The following is a 20,363-nucleotide window of genomic DNA, read 5'->3' as shown; positions in this document are numbered from 1 at the left end:
TTTGTTGCATTTGAGTAGACTTTCTGAAAAACGTCCAGTCCTGACAAAAACTAGACTTACATTAAGGATATCAAACATGGTGGATGGACTTTCTGACTCCTCCTGCGTTTATGTGGAAGTCAACAGCCCATCAAGGGTCTCTTGCTTACTAAGCACAAACCCAGCCTCAGGCTCATTCTCAGCAAGAGCTCCCAAAAGGCAAAAGAAATGAATATGTAAGAGCTTGCCAGTCCTGCTTATACTAGAAAGTAAGCTCCCTGAGGACAGACCTGTTTTCCTGACATACATGCTGACTGGATATTAACTCACTGTATAAAATAAGAATGGTGGTCAGTTTTCCTAATATTTAAAAAATTGTTAGCATAAACATTTTAATATTCACTCTGAAAGAAGAAAATGCCAGTAAAGATGTTATAATATTAAAAGGATCCAAATTTTGTTTGGATGAAAGCTAGAACACTTACAGTATCTCAAAGGGATGGACATGTATAGTTCTATTAAAGCAACATGTCCCTAACCCATGGAATCGCATGGGAAAAACTCTTGACATCTTTACTTCTGTAGTTGGTCTTATTTTTCTAAAAACAGGTTTAAACCAGTAAGAATTTTCCAGAAGTTGCAGTTTGAATCACCAACTTTCCAAGGAAAAAATAAACAAAACTAAATAAACATATTTCAGCCTCATAATACCCACTCACTAACAGTTTCAACTTAAATTTGTTCCTCTTAAAGCACCCCAGTTTCTCCATAGAACCTACCAGTTGGGTCTCTTGTGGACACCCACACTTGGCTGCAATCCTAAGTGGTACTCAGACTAGATAAGTGTCAGTGTATATTTAATTGCTAAAGCGAATAGTTTCCATTTTAATTACACCCTAATCATTTATTATAGTCAGTCTTCAGAATGTAAAGTCTTGGAAATAACACACTAAAAAGTCCTTGTGGACTCTGGGGCTTTGGCAGGCTGTAACAGAACTTATGAGAACATGTTGTGTGAATTTTCCAAAGGAGGCAATCAGAGAGGACCCACACGGGAGCTGTTCATTTGGAACCTAGCTGGTGGCTTTTATCTCAGGTTTGAGGATCTCACAATCAAAGGATATGCCTGCAACTATAGAGCATAACCAGGATATTACTCTTAATCATTGCTTCAGTTTGTAAAGGATTCGCCCATCAACTGCAAAAGAGGGCGGCTCATCTAGAATCCGGGTGGCTACATCTCTCTGCCAGTAAGTGCTGAATGACTCATTTTCCTCAACAGAATTTTCATAAGACTGGAATCCAGGAAGGGATGTCTGGAGAATGTCTGAAAGGAAGTTCACAAGCCACTGTCCTGCTGTTTGCTGGAGAGAGCCTCCCATGGTAGTCAGGCCAGCTGACTAAAGCAAACAGCAACAGATTTCAGTATAGTTTCCTCATTATCTTTCATGAACAACCCATGAAATGTCACCATGAAGGTTGTTTGAGTCAGGTTGAGAATATTATAAACTTCCAGAAAAGAAAATCGTTGGTGGAAAAAAAAAAAAAAAAAGACACAGTAGGTTAACAACTGTGTTTACGTGGAACCACAGAATCTATCCAAGTGAACTGCACTGAGCCAGCCAGAAAACTCCAAGAAACTGTTGTATGCATGCATTTTTTAAAAATTCAGTCAACCATCTTTCTGGTCTGTTGAATTGACCAGTTGCTTTGGAATTACATGGATTTAGCCAAAAGGAAATTGTACTTAAGACTTACTTCTATTTTCAAATGCTTTTTTATTTGTTTTAGAGGCTTTATAATTACTAAATGGTCTTTTCTCTCAGAATATATTCTGAGATAGGAGCAGAAATATCACTTTTGCAAAGCCATTTCCATTCTTCCAAAGGTCTGCTGGTAAATTATTCTCACTGATCTTTCCATCTTTCTGGCCTGTGCATACACACCTAACCCATACTAAATTTCACCAGATGGCATTTTATTTCTTTAAAGTAAAGCAGTCGTGGGTTTAGACAGTTGAATTTTTAAACTTCTGTATTTACTGAAAGTGCATATGGTGCTATATGGACAAAGAAATTGTGCTGAAAGAAAAACATTTCTGTCCGCAAGTACCTCATAATCTCCCAGGGGAAGAAAAATGTGCAGTTATGTGGTGTATGTCTCATAAAATCTTATATGGCTTTAATTTTCTTTCTCTGCAAAAAAAAAAAAAAATAGACATATATATATTGTATGTACCTGGAAGTTATACTATTTTAAATTATTTCGGTTGCAAATTAAAAGGTTATACTTGCCAAAGTGATCCATGAGCGATTTCTAGAAGAAAATGAAACATAAACCCAAACTTGTTAAAAAAAAAAAAAAATAAAGCTAAAACCTCTGTATGTCAACGTAAGCAGATGTTGGTGTAGAATTTACAAGGATGAGAAGGCTATAAAACCTCCCTTGAGCCACTCACAGTTCATTTTAAGGCCAAGAACGCCCCCAAAATCTGTTTCTAATTTTACAGAAATCTTTTGAAATTTGGCACGGTATTCAAAAGTCCGTGGAAAGAAAAAAAAAAAAAAAAAAACCTTGTCCTAGCTTCAGTTTCCAACTCTGAAGACAGACTTGCTGCTTTTCAACGGTTTTCACAGATCCAGTGACCCACGCTGTGAAGTCAGCTAACTTTCAAAAACATCTGGAAAAATGAAGGTTAGTATATGCAGCCTCAGGTATTGCTAAAGAATGAGGACTAGCTGGGTTGAGTTTGATCAGAGTTTTCTATTGTTTAGAAGGTAAAGATTTATACATAAGTATGCACTTCCTGGAGTGGGTTGGGAGGGAGAGATTGTTCTGAATATATTGCAGAAACATTTGTTCTGGCCGAGCTGGAAGAATTCCAGCAATTATAGCCAGATTAGTGGAAAACAATCAAAAGCTTTGTGGGGAGGGAGAAATAGGATTAAGGTGTAAACAAAATCTTGCCATTTCTACTTCCTAGCAGAAACTGTGCATCTGTCCATTTTCTTTATTTTATGTAGATATGGTTAAAAATTGTATTTGGAATTGCCACCTCTGCTGTTCTTGCTTTGCTGGTGATGTGCATTGTCTTACGTCCTTCAAGAGGTAAGAATTTTCTCTGTTTTGCTCTCTCTCTGCTTAGGATAGCTTGGAAAGTGCACTAATGCATGGTCGCAAGTGATCGAACATTTCCTAAGTGTCTATTTCCCAAAGTAAGTCTGTTATTTCTAAGAAGACATAGAGGCTCACAGAGATGTTGTTGAGCAACCAGAAATACTGAGGAATTTAAGGCACAAGTAGGAAGGGATTTCCAGTATTACTTCAGCAATAGAAAAGCCTAAGCACTATTCCGTATCACTCCCCCCACACACCCGCCAACAATATATGCTAAGTTACAAGTTTGGACAGGCCTTTAGAGAAAATATTTTTAACTAACATTGCTTTTCATTATCGGATTCGCTTATGGAAAATAAAGTAAGAATGGAAAAGTCAAAACAGAGCCTATGGGGTTTTGTATTACGAATCGTTCTAAAAATTTAAGAAGGCAGTGGAAAATAGATATCGCAGGAATAGCTGTATAGAAAAGGTGAAATTGTAGCTCTGGATGCAGTAACAATGAAAAATCAGATTAGAAGACTATCATCAAGTGAGCATTATGTCTAGTGATAAATTGATCCTTTTAAAAGATTAACATTGATCTCAATTTGCTGTAAGTTGGAAGATAGTGTGAACTGATATTGGGACTAGTCTGAATTTAAATTAAGACTGTCTACAAATAATCCAGTGATATTAGGGGAATAAGTTTTTATGAAACAGTTGATGAAGAGAAGCTCAAATTCTAAAATAGGAAAAATATCACAACAATAACAGGTCTTGAGCGTTGGGATCTCAGGAAAGGAGAAAAGTTTGTACCAATAAATATTAAAAGCTTATGATAGCTAAGATGGGAAACATTTTTGGTTACAGGTTAACTGACAATAAATGCAGACCAGCGGTAAGCCTTTAGCTAAAAAAAATGATCTGTTGCTTTAAAAAAACAAAATGTAGAAAAATATTTTGAAAAATTCAAAATGTTACTGGGATTTTCACAGAATTATAAAATGAAGAAGTTAGTCAACAAGATGAAAGCAGTGTTCTTAGATCTTCAGTGTTAATCTTTAGTCCTTATTCCTGCTATCTTCTGGCACTGATTATTCCTAGGCTGCTGAGATGTGTGTGCCCATCCATATTTTTTGTATGTTTTTTCAAATTAAAATTATTTTCAGACGAGTGTCTCACCTCAAAGGTTTTGGGCCATATTTCCCTCAAACTATTAATTGTCAGATGGTGGATTAGGTCTAAGTGACCTGTTGAATGCTAATCGGTTCAAAATTAACTCCTTATTTTGAGAGAAACTCACCAGTACTTGAAATCAACACTTTGCTCGCCCCAAAATTAATGTTCTGAGAACAAAAAGTGTGTAGATATTCTTCTGAGCTTGCCGCCATGTCCACAAGCAAGGTTGGATTGCATTGGCACTTTGCAGTTTAACCCATAATTTTTAATAACAAACATACTATGGTTATACATTTATAAAAAGCATACAACACATAGACATTTGTGTAGTTGTATACGATCTCAATCCTTACCTTCTTCCCAAGGTTAGATATGTATATTACACACATAAATATATTTTATAATCTACATATATATTGAAGTCTTATCATTTGTAACATAGTTGTCCATTTCAACCAACAAGATTAGTCTCCGAGCAAAGTAATTTCTTGAAAGAGTGAAATAATCAAATTAAACTTTAGATAAAATTTTATTACTCCTTGAGCAACAGAAAAATCACCAAAAAAAAAAAAAAGTTGAGAACTGTATCTTTTATATCCATGATACCATTCTTTTTCTATTCTAAGTTGGCTGAAGCACTTCTCAGAATTGCCACTTCAATAACTTGTACATTGGACTATTCGTTGCCTTACTTTTCTGAGCAGGAACAGGTTTGAAGTTTTCCTTCCCTCAAGTCAGTGTATAGGCAGCCCTGATGCTAAGCACATCCTTCTGACCTCCCTCCTGTCTTCTCACCTCACTCCTTAATCATCCCAGATCCATAACTTCACTCTCACATCTGTCCGGTGCCTGGTCAGAATAGCATCTAAGTAATAAGGCAGGAGGAGAAGGGAAGGAGGAACAGAGAATTCAATGCCAAGTAAGCTTCCAGTTAGCCTTCTCACACTTCCTCAGAAATACCATTACCTCACATTGGCCTCAAGTGCCCTCGTATTCTTAGCCCAGGGTTTCTGTGCCAGTATAAGAACAGTCTTCCTTTGAGAAACTTAAACACCCACTTAAGAAACATTGGCTTGCTTATTTATTAATTACCGAATTGAGTCCCACCAATGACCTGCCCATCATTGTGCCAGTTATGGGGAAACAAAGATGCAGTGGTCTAGATTTGCTTCTTAAATGCAAGGTAAAAACCCACTGTGGATGCATAGTCATCACCACCAGAGGAGATTTCTGCCAATCCCCACCAGGTCTCAGTGACAGAAGGAGAGAGATGGGCTTTTCCACACAGGGAGAAGGTCCCAGGAACACCAGCCTCAGTTCTAAAAGAGCTGTGGAGGAATTAGGCAGGATTTTAGGAAAAATAGAAAATGTAGTAGTGAAATGAAAAGATTCATTTACATCACTCACATAATAATAAAAACAAGGGACAACATTTTTGGATACTTCCAAAATTTCCCATTTATATTTTCACCAAATGGGAAATTCATAGGGTTTTCTATCCCTTAGCCCAAGGCTATCCCCCTTGGCCTCAGCTGACTCTCCTTTCAGCGGTGCCCTTTCTAGTCTCCTGACTCTATTCTTTTTCTCTCTTCTTCCCAAGCATCGCTCCACTTCTCTTGTGAAGATGCAATGAGGCCAAGAATGAAACTAACCTTCCCCCTGTTTTCGCCAACCCCAAAGACAAATGCACAGATCTTGTTACAAGAGATTTCAAGAGATAAACACAAACCCACAAAAAAAAAAAAACTAGAATTGGAAAGTGATAGAAGTTCCAGAATTTCTTTTTTTTTTTTAATGTTTTATTTATTTTTGAGACAGGGAGAGACAGAGCATGAACAGGGAAGGGTCAGAGAGAGGGAGACACAGAATCTGAAACAGGCTCAGGCTCTGGGCTGTCAGCACAGAGCCCGATGCGGGGCCCGAACTCACAGACCGCGAGATCATGACCTGAGCTAAAGTCGGCCGCTTAACGGACTGAGCCACCCAGGCGCCCCTAGAATTTCAAAAGTAAATTCTATATGGCCTTCCTTGCCTCATAATTTACACTCTCAGAATTCCTGGACCTGATTTGTATAAATTGTGTGTGAAAGGAAAGGTGGGCATGCACTGCCCCATCCCTAAACTTCTACTGCGTGTAGAGTTCCCCACATGATAATGAGCAAATGCTTCACAAGTATTAGCTATTATTTTTTGTTTATGATTTTAATATAGAGTAGCTACTGAAATAGTGACAGCCATAATTTTATTGTGTTCTTCATCCTAACATATATGGCAAGTAGGCCGTTGATGTATTCCAATTTCAACAGTGTTCTCCGTGCTGAGAGTAGGGAATCTTTACCCCTGGGTACCATCCCTGTTCTTATCCCTCACCTCCTTGAACGAAAAACAAGTATTTTTCAGAAACTTTTGTGCACAATGCACTCATATAGGACACTAGCAGCATTGGCGCAAAAGCAAGAAGAAAAAAGGAAAGAGATAAAAGAAATTGGAAAGGGAGGTGCAGAATAAAACTGAAGAAAAGAAAAAGAGAGGGAGAATGCAGTGTGGAGAAGTTGAAAGTTTTCCTGGGCAGTGCCTCCAGGATCTCTCAGTGGAAGGAGAACCATTGGAAGTCCAGCCTCAGATGTCCCTGAAATCCTCTGTCTACCTTTAAACATTTTGCTCCTTTTTGTTGTTTTGGGGTTGGCAGTGTTTTATACAAATTTGTATTAGTTGCCAATTTTTAAGAATCAGAAGGTTTCACATAAAAATCTTAGATTTTTTTACTCCACTTTCAATATTAGATCTGGCAACATTGGGCCCATGGTAACCGTTAGTTGAAAAGTAGGTGCTCTCTTTAGATGGGCAGTGCATTCTCCAGTCTGCCACAGACCATACAACTTCCCATTTTATTGTGCACAGGACACCATATTCATTTACAATATCTGCCTGACTTCTGAAAACAGTTGGATTTTTAACCCTTGGACTGAATGAGGCATATGATTCCTCCTAGGATTAAAACTAGCAATCTACGGGGTTCCTGGGTGGCTCAGTCAGCTAAGTGTCTGACTCTTGGTTTCAGCTCAGGTCATGATCTCACGGTTTGAGTTCGAGCCCCACATTGGGCTTTGAGCTAACAATACAGAGCCTTCTTGGGATTCTCTCTCTCCTTCTCTCTCTGCCCCTCCCCTGCTCGTCCTCTGTTTCTCTCACAAAATAAATAAATAAACCTAAAAAATTTTTAAAAATAACAGTCTACTAAATATGAAAAACCTGAGATTAGCAGCCTAGAGTTATCCAATATCCACAACACCCAGTCCACTGTGGCTCCCTGACATGTCAATTATTTGTCCAACGATTATTTGTTAAACACCTTCCAAATAACTACCACTAGTCTAGGGCATGGATGACAAGATCTCCATCCTTAAGAAAGAGCAGTCTGATGATAAGCAAATAAATATCCAAGATAGTTCAATTTCTTAAAAATGTTACCTAGAACAAGCAGAGTGAGGGTTGTATTGACATCTAGGACTGCCATAACAAAATACCACAGGCTGGGTGGCTTAAAAAACAGAACTTTATTTTGTCACAGTTCTGGCGGCTGGAAGTGCAGGATCAAGGTGCAGACAGGTTTGGTTTTTTTGGAAGCTTCCCTTCTTCGCTTGTAGATGGCTGTGTCCTCACATGGCCTTTTCTCTATGCACACACACTCCTGGTGCCTCTTCCTCTTCTTATAAGGACACCAGTTATATTGGATTAGGGCTCCACCATTATGATTTTATGTAACCTTAATTATGTACCTCTTTAAGGGCACTGTCTCCAAATACAATCACATCAAAGGTTAGAGCTTCAGTCTTTGAATTTTGGGGGGCACAATCTGGTCTGTAAAGAAGGTCATCAGTGAGCCTCCTCTGAGATGACAACTGAGCTGCAACCTTGAGGACAGGGGGGTTACAATCCTCAAGCCAGGGATAAATCCTCAATGCAGAGGGAAATGCAGACACAAAGTCTCTGAAGCAGGAAAGTGTTTAAGAAGTTCAAGGAATCAAAAAGAGAATGATGGCTGTGAGGTCAAATTGTGTAAACCAGTTAGCACAGGAAAATATGTATATACACATATGTTTACAGTTATACACACACCTATATAAAATCTATAGTGATTGCTTCCTTCGCTAGGTAATGCCTTATATAATTCATTTCAGAAGATATCTGAAGCCATAGACAATTTGGAAAGAACCGAAATCAGTATTTTGCAAGAAATATAATTAGGATGTCTGCCTTTTAGGCAAAAATCCACAGTTGGTACTATTACTATTACTACTACTATAACCTCCGTCATCACTGTTTGTAAAATCAGATACATGTGAGACAAAATCATCTTCAAAGGAGATGTGAATATGTTTTTAGGGCTTGAAATTTTCCCAGTATCAACATTCAGAACTGTGAAACAGACTCCCTCAAACATCTAAGAGTTTTAAGCTTATTTTTTCACTGTTCTTTTGGAGGAAGTATGGGCAAGTCTGAAGGATTGAGGAAAAGGTTCAGAAAGTTCATGGACCTGAAAGAGCTTTTGAGTTGAGCATAAACAAATCAACTTTGCAGATTACATTTCTGTAATTGGCACTTGGAGGTTTAAATCACAGAAGATGAATCTTGGCAAGCTTTCAATGAGTTTTGCCAAATTTTAAATAATATAGAAAACAATCCGTGTTTGGATGAGTCCCATCATGCAGAGGAGTTTACCTGTCTCTGATTTCCAAAGGGAATTGTGTTACAACTTACACAAGAACTTCTAGTCACAGACACACTTGAAAAAAAAAAAAATTCTAAACCTCAAATCAGGTTTGTGTATTTGGGGATAAAAGCTTTTAAGAACCAGAGACAGTCAAATTGAGTCTTAAAATATATTGTAATAATTAGCACAGTAGGCACAAATTGAAATGATTTTTCATAAGGTAATCAAACACGAGCCAATCTTTTGTTTAAAATTTATTCCCACGGGGCACCTGGGTGGCTCAGTCGGTTAAGCGGCTGACTTCGGCTCAGGGCGTGATCTCGCAGTCCGTCAGTTCGAGCCCTGCGTCGCGCTCTGTGCTGACAGCTCAGAGCCTGGAGCCTGTTTCAGATTCTGTGTTTCCCTCTCTCTGACCCTCCCCCGTTCATGCTCTCTCTCTGTCTCAAAAATAAATAAATGTTAAATAAATAAATAAATAAATAAATAAATAAATTTATTCCCTATTTATATGCAAAGCAAAGAACTTATTTTTCATTTCGGTATCTTTGTGAATTAACAAAAATTATGTAGTAAAAACAGAATAACTGACAACTCTTATTAACCTTTATTCCTATTAATCATAATAAGAATATGATTGCTTAGTATCTAAATTAAATTTTTTCATATAGGTTATGATTTTATACTTGGTAGAAAAACTAATGTAATAGAATATGTAAAATTTAAAAAATTAATGTCTATTTATTTATTTGTTTATTTATTTATTTTGAGAGAGAGAGAGAGAGAGAGAGCACAAGCAGGGAGAGGCAGAGAGAGGGGGACACACAGAGTCCGAAGCAACTCCAGGCTCTGAGCTGTCAGCACAGAGCCCGACGCGGCCCTGAACCCACAGACTGGGAGATCATGACCTGAGCTGAAGTCGGACACTCAACCGACTGAGCCACCCAGGCACCCTCGATGTGATAGAATCGTTAAAGTAACAGGATGAAAAGACTATATGCCAAAAAATCAGGTAACATATATAAAATGGAAAAATTTCTAGAAAGATACAAACTCCCCAAATTTACTCAAGATTAAGTGGAAATCTGAATAGAACTATAAGAACTAAAAAGATTGATTTAGTGATTTTAAAACTTCCAACAAAGAAAACCCCAGGCCCAGATGGCTTCACTGGCAAATGCTACCAAACATTTAAAGAAGAATTATTACCAATCTTTCACAAACTTTTCCAAAAATAGAAAAGAATGCCTCTCAATTCATTCCACAGGACGATATTAGCATGACACCAAAACCCATACAAAGATGTCACAAGGAAAAAAGTTACAAACTAATATCTCTCAGGAATATAGATGAAAAAAATCCTCAACAAAATACTAGGAAACCAAATTCAGTTATGTTCAAAGGATTATATAGCATTACCAAGAGGAATTTATCCCAAGAATGTTGGTTTAACATCCAAAAATCAATTACTATAATAAACTGTATTAATGGAAAAAAAAAAAAAGACAAAAACCACATGATTATCTCAATGGACACAGGAAAAATTTAAGGAAATCTAACACTCTTTCATTGTAAAAGCACTAAGCAGACTAAAGATAGGAGGAATTTCCTCTATCTGATCAAGGTCATCTACAAAACATTCACAGCTAACATCACAGTGCTATAAGATTCAGTGCTTCCCCCCTAAGATCAAGAACAACACAGCATGTCTTCTCTCACCACTTCTGTTCCATATTTTTTGATGGTTGTAACCAGGGCAATTAGGTAAGGAAAAGAAATAAAAAGGATCCAGACTGGAAAGGAAGAAATAAAATTATCTCTATTTGCAGATGATATAATATGGTTTATAGAAAATCTCAAGGAATTCACCAAAAGAAAATTATTCAAACAACTTAGAAAAGTTGCAACTTTAGAAAATAATAACAACTTTAGAAAAGTTGCAAGACACAAGATCAGTGTGAAAAATCAACTGTACATTAACAATAAACATACATTAGCCATAAACAGTACAAAAAGATCTAAATAAATGGAAAGACATCCTACATAAACTTTATATAGATCAGAAAACTAAATATTTTTAAGATGGCAATACTCACTAAATTTATCTACAGATTAAAAGTAATTCTTATCCAAATCCCAGATAACTTGCAGAAATTGACAAGCTGAAAACTAAAATTCATATGGAAATGCAAAGGACCCAGAATAGTTATCTTGAAAAAGAACAAAGTTGGAGGAATCACACTTCCTTATTTCAAAACTTAGTACAAAACTTACATAGTCATAACAGTGTGCTGCCTGCATAAGGACGCACATATAGATCAATGGAATACAATTTCAAGTCCAAAATTAAAGCCTTATATATAGGATTCATTGATTTTTTTGCAAGGGTGCCATAACAATTTAATGGGGAAAATGCTTCAACAAATGGTGCTGGGAGAACAGGATGTCCACATTAAAAACAGATATTGGACTTCTTACCTCTCACTATATGTAAAACTTAACTCACAATAGATCAGAGACTTAAATGTAAGAGCTAAAGCTATGTGAGTCTTAAAACAAAACATAGGAATAAATCTTCATATTCTTGGATTAGTCAATGGTTTCATAGATACAAGCAACAAAAGGCTAAGTACATAAATTGAACTTCGTTGAAATTTAATGCTTTGGGCTTACAAAGGATACCATCAAGAAAGAGAAAAGACTACCCACAAGATGGGGAAAAATATTTGCAAATCATATATCTGATTTGAATCCAGAACAAATAAAGAACTCTTAAAAGTCAATAATAAAAAGGCAAATAAACCAATTTAAACATAGACAGAAGATAGACACATCCCCCATCCAAAAAAAAAAAAGGTATGCAAATGACGAATAAATACATGAAGAGATGCTCAACATCATTAGTCATTAGAAAAATGTAAATCAAAGTCTGAATGAAATACCAAGAATGAAGTTGCAGGTAGAGCAATTAAGTGTCCATTATAGTCTACCTAGTGAGAAATGGCTTGGTCTTGAAGCCATTGGTCTAGAAATGGAGAAAAGCAGACACAGTAGAGAGAGATTTTGGAGACAGGGTTGTCAGGTTTAGGTGCTGGAAAAAGGAAGAGGGGAAGGAGAGAAGTCAAGGATAACTCCCAGGTATTTGAATTGAGGAACTACATGGATGGTAGTGCCATTACTTGGAGGAGTCTGGAGGGGCAGCGTGGAATTCTTTTATTCTTAGCTTGTAACATACTGATTTTGAAATGCCTGAGAGATGTGCGAGTGGAGATGTTAAGAAGGGGGGCTTTTTTTTTAAGTTTATTTATTTATTTTGAGAGAGAGAGAGAGAGAGAAAGAGTGTGTGTGTGTGTGTGTGTGTGTGTGTGTGTGTGTGCATGTACACACATGAACAGGGGAAGGGCCGAGACAGAGGGAAAGAGAGAAAATCCCAAGCAGGCTCTTCACTGTCAACACAGAGCCCCACATGGGGCTCGAACCCACAAACCGTGAGATCATGACCTGAGCCAAAACCAAGAGACAGATGCTTAACTGAGCCACCCAGGCACCCCAAGGATAAGGTTTAATATACAGGTCTGGAATCTAAAGAACAAATCCAAGGGGGGGTCAGGTGTGGCAATGGTGGTGGAGGTGAGTCAGGCCAACCATGTGTAATAGAAATCCTAAAATGAAATGGCTGAGGAAAGTGGCTCTCCTCAGACCCCAAGGAATACCAATAGGAGCCACTCCAAAATCTAAACCAGATATTAGAGGCAGATGAGCTGGCAACGTAGACTGAGTGAGCCTTCAAAAATAGACAAGGTATGCTTTTACCTTCAAGGTCACCCAAATGGCATTTACTGTTCCTGTTCTCATGCATTATGTTGACCATGTCCTCTGATCTTCAAAGCTTTAGAGATCATGGAAAAAAATGCCCTAATTATAATAACATGGCACAATAATGACATAATACACAAATGGACTTGAAAAACTGACAATTCCTTTGACTTACGTTGTTTAGTGTTATTTGTAGAGAAAATTGTGGAAAATTGCTTTCAGAACTGCGAACTACTACATTCTTCAGTGAGACATTAAAAGGTTTCTTGCGACCTCTGCTTTGACGAAGCTCAAATTGCTTCGTTTTCTCTTCACCTACGTTTTCAGGTGTAATTATTCTACGCTCTTGTGTGGCTTGCTTCTTGACCTTATTTTTGTGTTTGTTTTGTTCTGTGGTTGTTTTAACGTGTGCTCTCACTTTAAATCACAGTATAGTAATAAGATGCGAGACTCTAAGATCAGATAGAGCTGGATTTAAACTCCATCTCTGCTCTGTATTAGGCAAGTTACTTTATCTCTCTAATTTCCATTTCCTAATCTGTAACATAGTGTTGATAATAGTACTTACACCGAGAGTTGCTGTGAATATTTAATGGGACCAATGCGTGTAGTGTACTTAGTACTTATAAGAACCTGGTAAATTATTACTCATCTAAGGCTGCCTCAGACCCATTTTTTTTTTCAGAGTTGTAAGCCTTTGCTCAAATATAATGTTAGTTTGTGAATAGTATACTTTGCACCCTAATACTTCCTACCCTAACCCTTGCGGTGTTCACTCCAGAAACATGCATGACCTGGTGTGATGGTTGGAGGTGACGCTGCCTCACAGACAGCATCTCTGCAGACCCCACAGAAGCACAGGTGTGGTGTGTGTGGGGTCTCAGGTCACTTTCCCTGAGGTGGCTCATAAGCATTGCTTCCAAATCAAGTTCAAAAGTCAGAGCAAAATGACCTACTAGCCATTATTATTCCCATTTAATAAACCGTATTTTCTCATTTAGTTTATGATGAATATTGCAGCTAACATCAGATGTCTCTGCTCCAACACTTACTCTCAGTTTTTCAGGACTGGAAAATTAAAGAGCAGAAATAGAAACAGAATCCTGTTAAAGAATACACAAAGTTTTAAGAAAGAATTAAGAAAATAGTGAATCATTACTTGTGAATCATTTCTATGAATTGTAATTTCTTGGATTTGTAATTGAAGTAATTTTCAGCTCTGCTTTAATAGGTTGAAAATGAAGATAATTAAAGTATGGTTAATTAGAGTGTTTAAGCGGTGTATGAGTAACTTGTGCTAAAGACGGGCCAAATTGAATTTAAGGGCACTATCAGGAATTAGGTGTTAATCAAGTGAGTGTCAGCTACGTATAGAAGAGAGATATGCTTTCAGAATTCATTTGTGCTTCTGTTCAACTATTTAAAGTTTAAGAATTATGGATGCCAAAACTAAACTTCCAAAATAATCAAAAGGTTATATTTCAAAATTAAAATGTTATTTGGAAAAGTGCATGAAAATCTATTTATTCATACAGTAACTATAGTGGAATATTTTTCAAGTGACTAGAACTTGTTTAGTGTGATTGATGCCACACAGTTGCACTTTATACTGATTTACACACACACACACACACACTCAAACCACTAGAAAACAATGACTCCCATGCTTTCCCTGCAATCTTCCTTTAATCTAATCTGGGGCAGAATCAGCACACACACACATCCCTTGCCTTTTCTCCATTCTTCAAGGATCAGCAGAGGGAATATACCTAAAGAGGAGTCCATTTAGACACAGCCTCAACAGATAATGAGCAAGAGGATTGCACAGGGGCATAAACATTAAGAGAGACCATCAACCTTTTGAAATCCACGATCAACACTTAGTTGTAGAGTGTCTTTATCTATGAGGTATGGATTGCGATGCAGACCAGGAATTTATAGGCAAAGAGCAAGTCCACTGATAGGCCCAGGAGTACATTGAATCAAGTAGATTCAACGAAATCACTAAATTTGGATTCTTTGAAGAAGCACCAACTTGGGGTGCTTGGTAAAAAAAAAGCTACCAGGGCCCCAGGGCCTAGAGATTCTAAATCAGTAGGTTTGAGACAAGGACTAGGAATCTGTTTTTCAAAAAGCACTCCCAGGGACTCCAAGGACTAAACTTTTATGCATTCTGTAAATGAAGATATGTCCAGGTAGAAGAGTGTATACATGAAATTCACAACATGGACAGGAGAGTAAAGAGTAAGGATATGCAAATCTTTGAGGGAGAATTGACAAAAATAAGTTAACATAAAATCTGTTTAGTTGATTTATTTTTTAATTCAACAATTATTTATCGTGCTCCCACTCTATGCCAAGTAGTCCTGGCTACTGGGCATATATGCATGAGAAAAATCAAATACAGACCCTACTCTCATGGGTAAACACCCACACCTTATCCAATTCACGTAAATATAGAGATGAAAAGGGTATGTGTACAATAAATTTAGGTAAGTACTGAGGTGGCAATTAGCTAATGACAGTTTCATAGAACCCAGTGGAAGATCATTTTTGCTGGTAGCTGATACAGGGGTTAACACTGGTAGTGTAGTAAAACATAACAATGTTTATGGTCTTTCTAGATATACAAACAACCAAAGCTTGGATTGGAAATTCTGAGTAAACTTCATGTTTCATAACTCATATTATGTGACCTAATGCAACTTCTCAGAACAGATATATTACTCCACTGCATTTATGAACATGTGGCCATTTTCAGCAGAAAGAAAAGAATGCCTAATTTAAATTCTTCCCATTTGATTTGGTACTCTTCTGAGCCCCGCCTGACTCTGGCATAATCACACCTTCTGAGCTCTGGCTACACCACACGTAAGGTTAAGAGCAATGGCCTGCCCTAAATCTGTGCCATGAACCTTATTTCCACACCAACAGAGCTGGCTCCTCTGGATATGTTTTTTGTGCATCCACTCATCACTTCTTGGGTGCTGGTGGGGCTTATTATCACTATACTAATTAGCAATCTAATTAATACATGTTTAAAATTGCTTTTCAGATATTTTGAGTCATAATAGGACATATGCTAAGTTCTCTATATAGATTGTTGGCATTTATAGCTACTATGTACCCATTTAAAAAAATGACTAACTAGGGAGTAGTATGAAATACACTTTCATGTAACTTTCCTGAATAATCTAAATTAGAGGTTCTAAAAGAGTAAATAACTAATCCTTACAATCTTTTTGAAAAATCTGACAAGGATCAGTACGATTGTTAAGGATATGAAAAGGAAAATGGGTAGGTATTTTAAAAATAACTTGAAATTCTTGTTTTTTATAAACTTTATTTATCCATGTATGTGATATTAGTACTAACTGCATTTATGATCACAATTGTGATATTTCAGTTGTAACGCTGTAAGATGACCAAAATGTTCCAAACACAACTGATGAATTTTATTATATCAAAATAAAAGTGAACATTAATTATATACTAATGGTCTAATCTGAAACTGCATTTCCCATCTGTGGTTTTAGTAGATATTCAAAAACAAAACAAAACAAAAACGGTGCCAGTGGTCAAATTAGTTTGGAAAACACTGATCAAGAATATTTATTTGGTTGGGCAAAATGGGTGAAAGGGAGTGGGAGATACAGGCTTCCAGTTAGAGAATGAATAAGTCACGGGAATAAAAGGCACAGCATAAGGAACATAGTCAGTGATATTGTAATAGCGATGTAACAGGACAGATGGTAGCTATGCTTGTGGAGAACATAGCATAATGACTGTATAAACTTGTTGAATCACTATGTTGTACACCTGAAACTAATGTAACATTGTGTGTCAACTATTCCCAAATTTTAAAAAAAGGAAAAAATATTTAAAGAATACAGATAAGTTAATAGCAAAAGCTAACATTTATTCACTGATTACCATGTTCCAAGCATAGAGCTCAATGTTTCATTTCAATTAGCTCACTTAATTTAACCTTCTACAGAAATGAAAATGAACTGTAGCTATGAATTTCTCGATTAAGCATAATTGCAAGTAAGGAAAATTATATGCAAGGATATTTAAATAGGAAAATCTATTATGTAAGTCATCAGCCAAAGTCAAAGTATTACTTATGCTAGACAAAAAAGTAAATAAATAAACCACCAATGTTGTATTTATTTATTGAATTAATATCAAAGAAAGTTTTTTACAAAGCAATTATCTAGGGCTTTTTTTGGTATTCACAATAAAGGGATTCACTGAATTGAAAATTTCTTCATCTATAGGTTCAGGATTGTGTAGACAAAATTAAATGCATCTCAAAAAGGAAAGTAATTTCCACTGCAAATAGTATTAGAATTTCCCCTTGACTATATTAGAAACAGATTGTAATTTGCTTTTAGAAGAGTTAAGTAAAATTTATTTAAAATACTTAGCAAGTATTCTAATGTTATTGTAGTAAAATGGTCTTTTATTCATTGAATAGGAATTATAAAAATCAGTGGTATATATCTTACACAAGAGAGCATTTAATTAAATAGAAGAACTTTTATTATGAATAACTATCTGGCTTAGAATTCAAGGAGAATGTAAGAAGATTAATATTTTAAAAAACCGAATAACTTAGTGTTATTATTTAGGTTCTACTTGCAAAAGGGTTCACCAGCCACCTGTTGTTCTGATAGCCACCAGAATAATTTTTAGTAAATTAAGAAAAGAATTCAGTGTCCTAATTAAGCATATGGAGCATACATACATCAGTGTGAATCAGTTAAAATAACATAAGATGATATTATCCAGTTGGTCAATTAACTCTTATCACATGGCAGTACATTTATGTAATTACAAGGTTATAGAGCATGTTGATTCTCAAATTTCAAAAGCTAGTGTGGAAGTGCTGGAAGTATTATCATTTTCTAGTACAGTCCTTCATAATATTTCAGGTGAGTAAGCTATGATGCCAGAGATTGACTTACCAAAGCCATCCAGGAAATTAGTAGTAGAATGATTCTGTAAAAAAAGAGGACATAGGTCTCATCCATCCATCCATCTTTCCATCCATCCATCCATCCATCTGTCCATCCATCCATTCTTCATTTAAGGTATTCATCCATTGAACAAGCATTTATGAAATGCCTATTGTATTCTAGATACAAAGGATGTGATGGTGAGCAAAACTACACATGGTCCCTGAACTTATTGTGACTGAGAATATGGTAGAAGGTGGAGAAATAATAATAAAATACTCAAATACATACATGATTACAAATCAAGACAAATGCTTTCATGCAAAAGAACATGGTCTTATGGTAATGTATAACAAGGGAACCAGATCTAAACCAGAGGGTCAGAAGGGGCTTCCCAGAGGAAGTAGCCGTTATATTAAGCATTCAAGCATGACTAGAAGATATGGGAGGGGAGAAGGTGGAAAGAAGTGCGGAAGCCCCAGAGAAAGAAATGAGAAAGCCCAGTATGTTTGGAATCTAAAAAGAAATGACAGAGAGGCAAGAAGGGACTGGAGGGCCATCCCAGACCATCCAGGGCCTATAGTTCAGACTAACATTTTTGGTCTTTATCCTAAGAGTTATGGAAAGCTATGAGACAGTTTAGCAGGAGAATAAAGTTATAGCTCTCATCTTCGACAGTTTTATTTTTACATGGGCAAATACCAGATACACAAATGCTATTCAAGGTATAGGACATTTTTCTAAGTTTTGGTTCTGTAAGTGATGGCCTGGAGAAGGGGTAGGGTGGGAGGGATGGAGAATGGCAATATGGATATGAAGGAGGACTGGAAGATGGTTGCCATACTATCCATCTGGCGTATCTGACTGTTTAGGAGCTCTGTAATGAATGTGTTCTGAGAATAGAGTCGTGTTTGAAAAACACAATTGTTTTGGAAGATTCAAATGTAGGTGAAACTTGCCTGTGGTCTGTCAGCTACCTTAGGTGAGGTTTTACATGGAAATCCTCTACTTCTGGAAATTTTAAGATCATTTGTATAGATCATGTGGTTTCGGTTCTTTTTTTTTTTTTTTTTTTTTTTTTTTCCCTGTCCCACTTTCTCTTTATAAAAATCCCAGTCAGGATAAGAAATTATCTACTTTCATTGATACATTCTCTCTTGAGATGTCTGAAGGTAAGGATTTTGGCTGATCTCTTCTGACCAAATGGGATGCTAAAATATGTCCTTGACAAACCAGTAGTAATCCAAGCCAAGCATCTATGACGAAGTATAAAGAACTGCTTAAAAGATAAGGTGTGGGTTTTTTTTTTTAAAGTTTATTTATTTATGTTGAGAAAGAGAGAGAGGGCTCTTCTCACATGAGCAGGGGAGGGGCAGAAAGAGAGGGAAAGAGAGAATCCCAAGCAGATTTTGCACTGTCAGCACAGAGCCCCATGCGGGGGCTCGAACCCACCAACCGTGAGATCATGACCTGAGCTGAAACCGAGAGTCAGACGCTTAACCCATCGAGCCCCACCCAGGCACACAAAGGACGAAGTTTTTAAGCTAGGTCTGCAATCCCAGCTTTGCAAGGTTTAGGGTTGTTGGAAGGTCACCTCATCTTTTAAAAATATATTTTTTGGGGGGGGGGCTCCGGGGTGGGACAGTCGGTTAAGCATCCAGCTTCAGCTCAGGCCATGATCTCCCAGTTCATGTGTTCAAGCCCCGCATTGGGTTCTGCGCTGACAGCTGGGAGCCTGAAGCCTGCTTTGGATTCTGTGTCTCCTCTCTCTCTGCCCCTCCCCCACTCACACTCTGTCGCCCTTGTGGTTTGTCAGCTACCTTAGGTGAGGTTTTATATGGAAATCCTCTACTTCTAGAATTAAAAAAATTTTTTTTTAATATTTTTTTAATGTTTATTTTTGAGAGAGACAGATGGAGCGCGAGTGGGGGAGGGGCAGAGAGCAAGAAGGAGACCCAGAATCTGAAGCAGGCTACAGGCTTCGAGCTGTCAGAGCCCTAGGAGGGGCTCAAACCCACAAACTGCGAGATCATGACCTGGGCTGAACTAGGAAGCTTAACGTCTGAGCTACCCAGGTGCCCCAGGTCATCTTATCTTTTATAAAAGACCTCTGACAACCCTGTGCTGCCTGAAGAGGGTTCCTACAACCCATCATGGCCTTCCTGAGTGCCCATCATACTCCTTCTGGCAAGCCGACTGTCTCTCTAGGCCTTGATTAGCCTCTCTATCAAGGCGATGACACTCACAACTCTTAACAGGGGTGAAAAGTTTAGCAATGGCAGTGTTTTCATTACAGGAGACAGGACAGATGAGAGACAGGCTCAGGACTTATTTGCGTTATTAATCATCTTTTTAGTAATACTGTTTCCATCTCCCCTAAAGTTCATGACTCTGAAGGAAGTACAACAAGAACACTCACATTGAAGGATATTTTAAATGGGACATTTTCCTATAAGACATTTTTTCCAAACTGGATTTCAGGTAAGTGGATTGTTTCTTTACCTTTTGAGGTTTTTGAAAATACGTGTTTTTGTTTTTATTTTTCGTGCCAATACATCTCAATGGTAACAGAGGCCATATCAATTGAAATAGAAAAAAAGAGCACTTACTTAGATAAG

The 20,363-nt window shown here is 37.2% G+C and overlaps 1 protein-coding gene across 2 annotated transcripts in view; it reads left to right on the top strand.

Moving 5' to 3' along the window:
* Nucleotides 1-2,365: 2,365 nt before the first annotated feature.
* Nucleotides 2,366-20,363, top strand: part of LOC123598990 (fibroblast activation protein alpha) — a 73,903-nt gene continuing 55,905 nt past the window's right edge. The window contains exons 1-3 of one of the 2 annotated variants that reach the window (XM_045480011.1): nt 2,366-2,673; nt 3,003-3,087; nt 20,128-20,226. In XM_045480011.1, the coding sequence (XP_045335967.1) occupies nt 2,668-2,673; nt 3,003-3,087; nt 20,128-20,226 (190 nt within the window). In that variant the 5' untranslated portion in view covers nt 2,366-2,667. Of the gene's footprint in view, nt 2,674-3,002; nt 3,088-20,127; nt 20,227-20,363 lie in introns of those variants that run through there. The other variant, XM_045480012.1, reaches the window with a different exon arrangement.

This window comes from Leopardus geoffroyi, chromosome C1 (genome assembly GCF_018350155.1).
Source record: "Leopardus geoffroyi isolate Oge1 chromosome C1, O.geoffroyi_Oge1_pat1.0, whole genome shotgun sequence".
NCBI classification, from domain to species: Eukaryota; Metazoa; Chordata; class Mammalia; order Carnivora; family Felidae; genus Leopardus; species Leopardus geoffroyi.
Note: the sequence above shows the minus strand (reverse complement) of the source record. Positions and strands in the feature narration are given on the sequence as shown.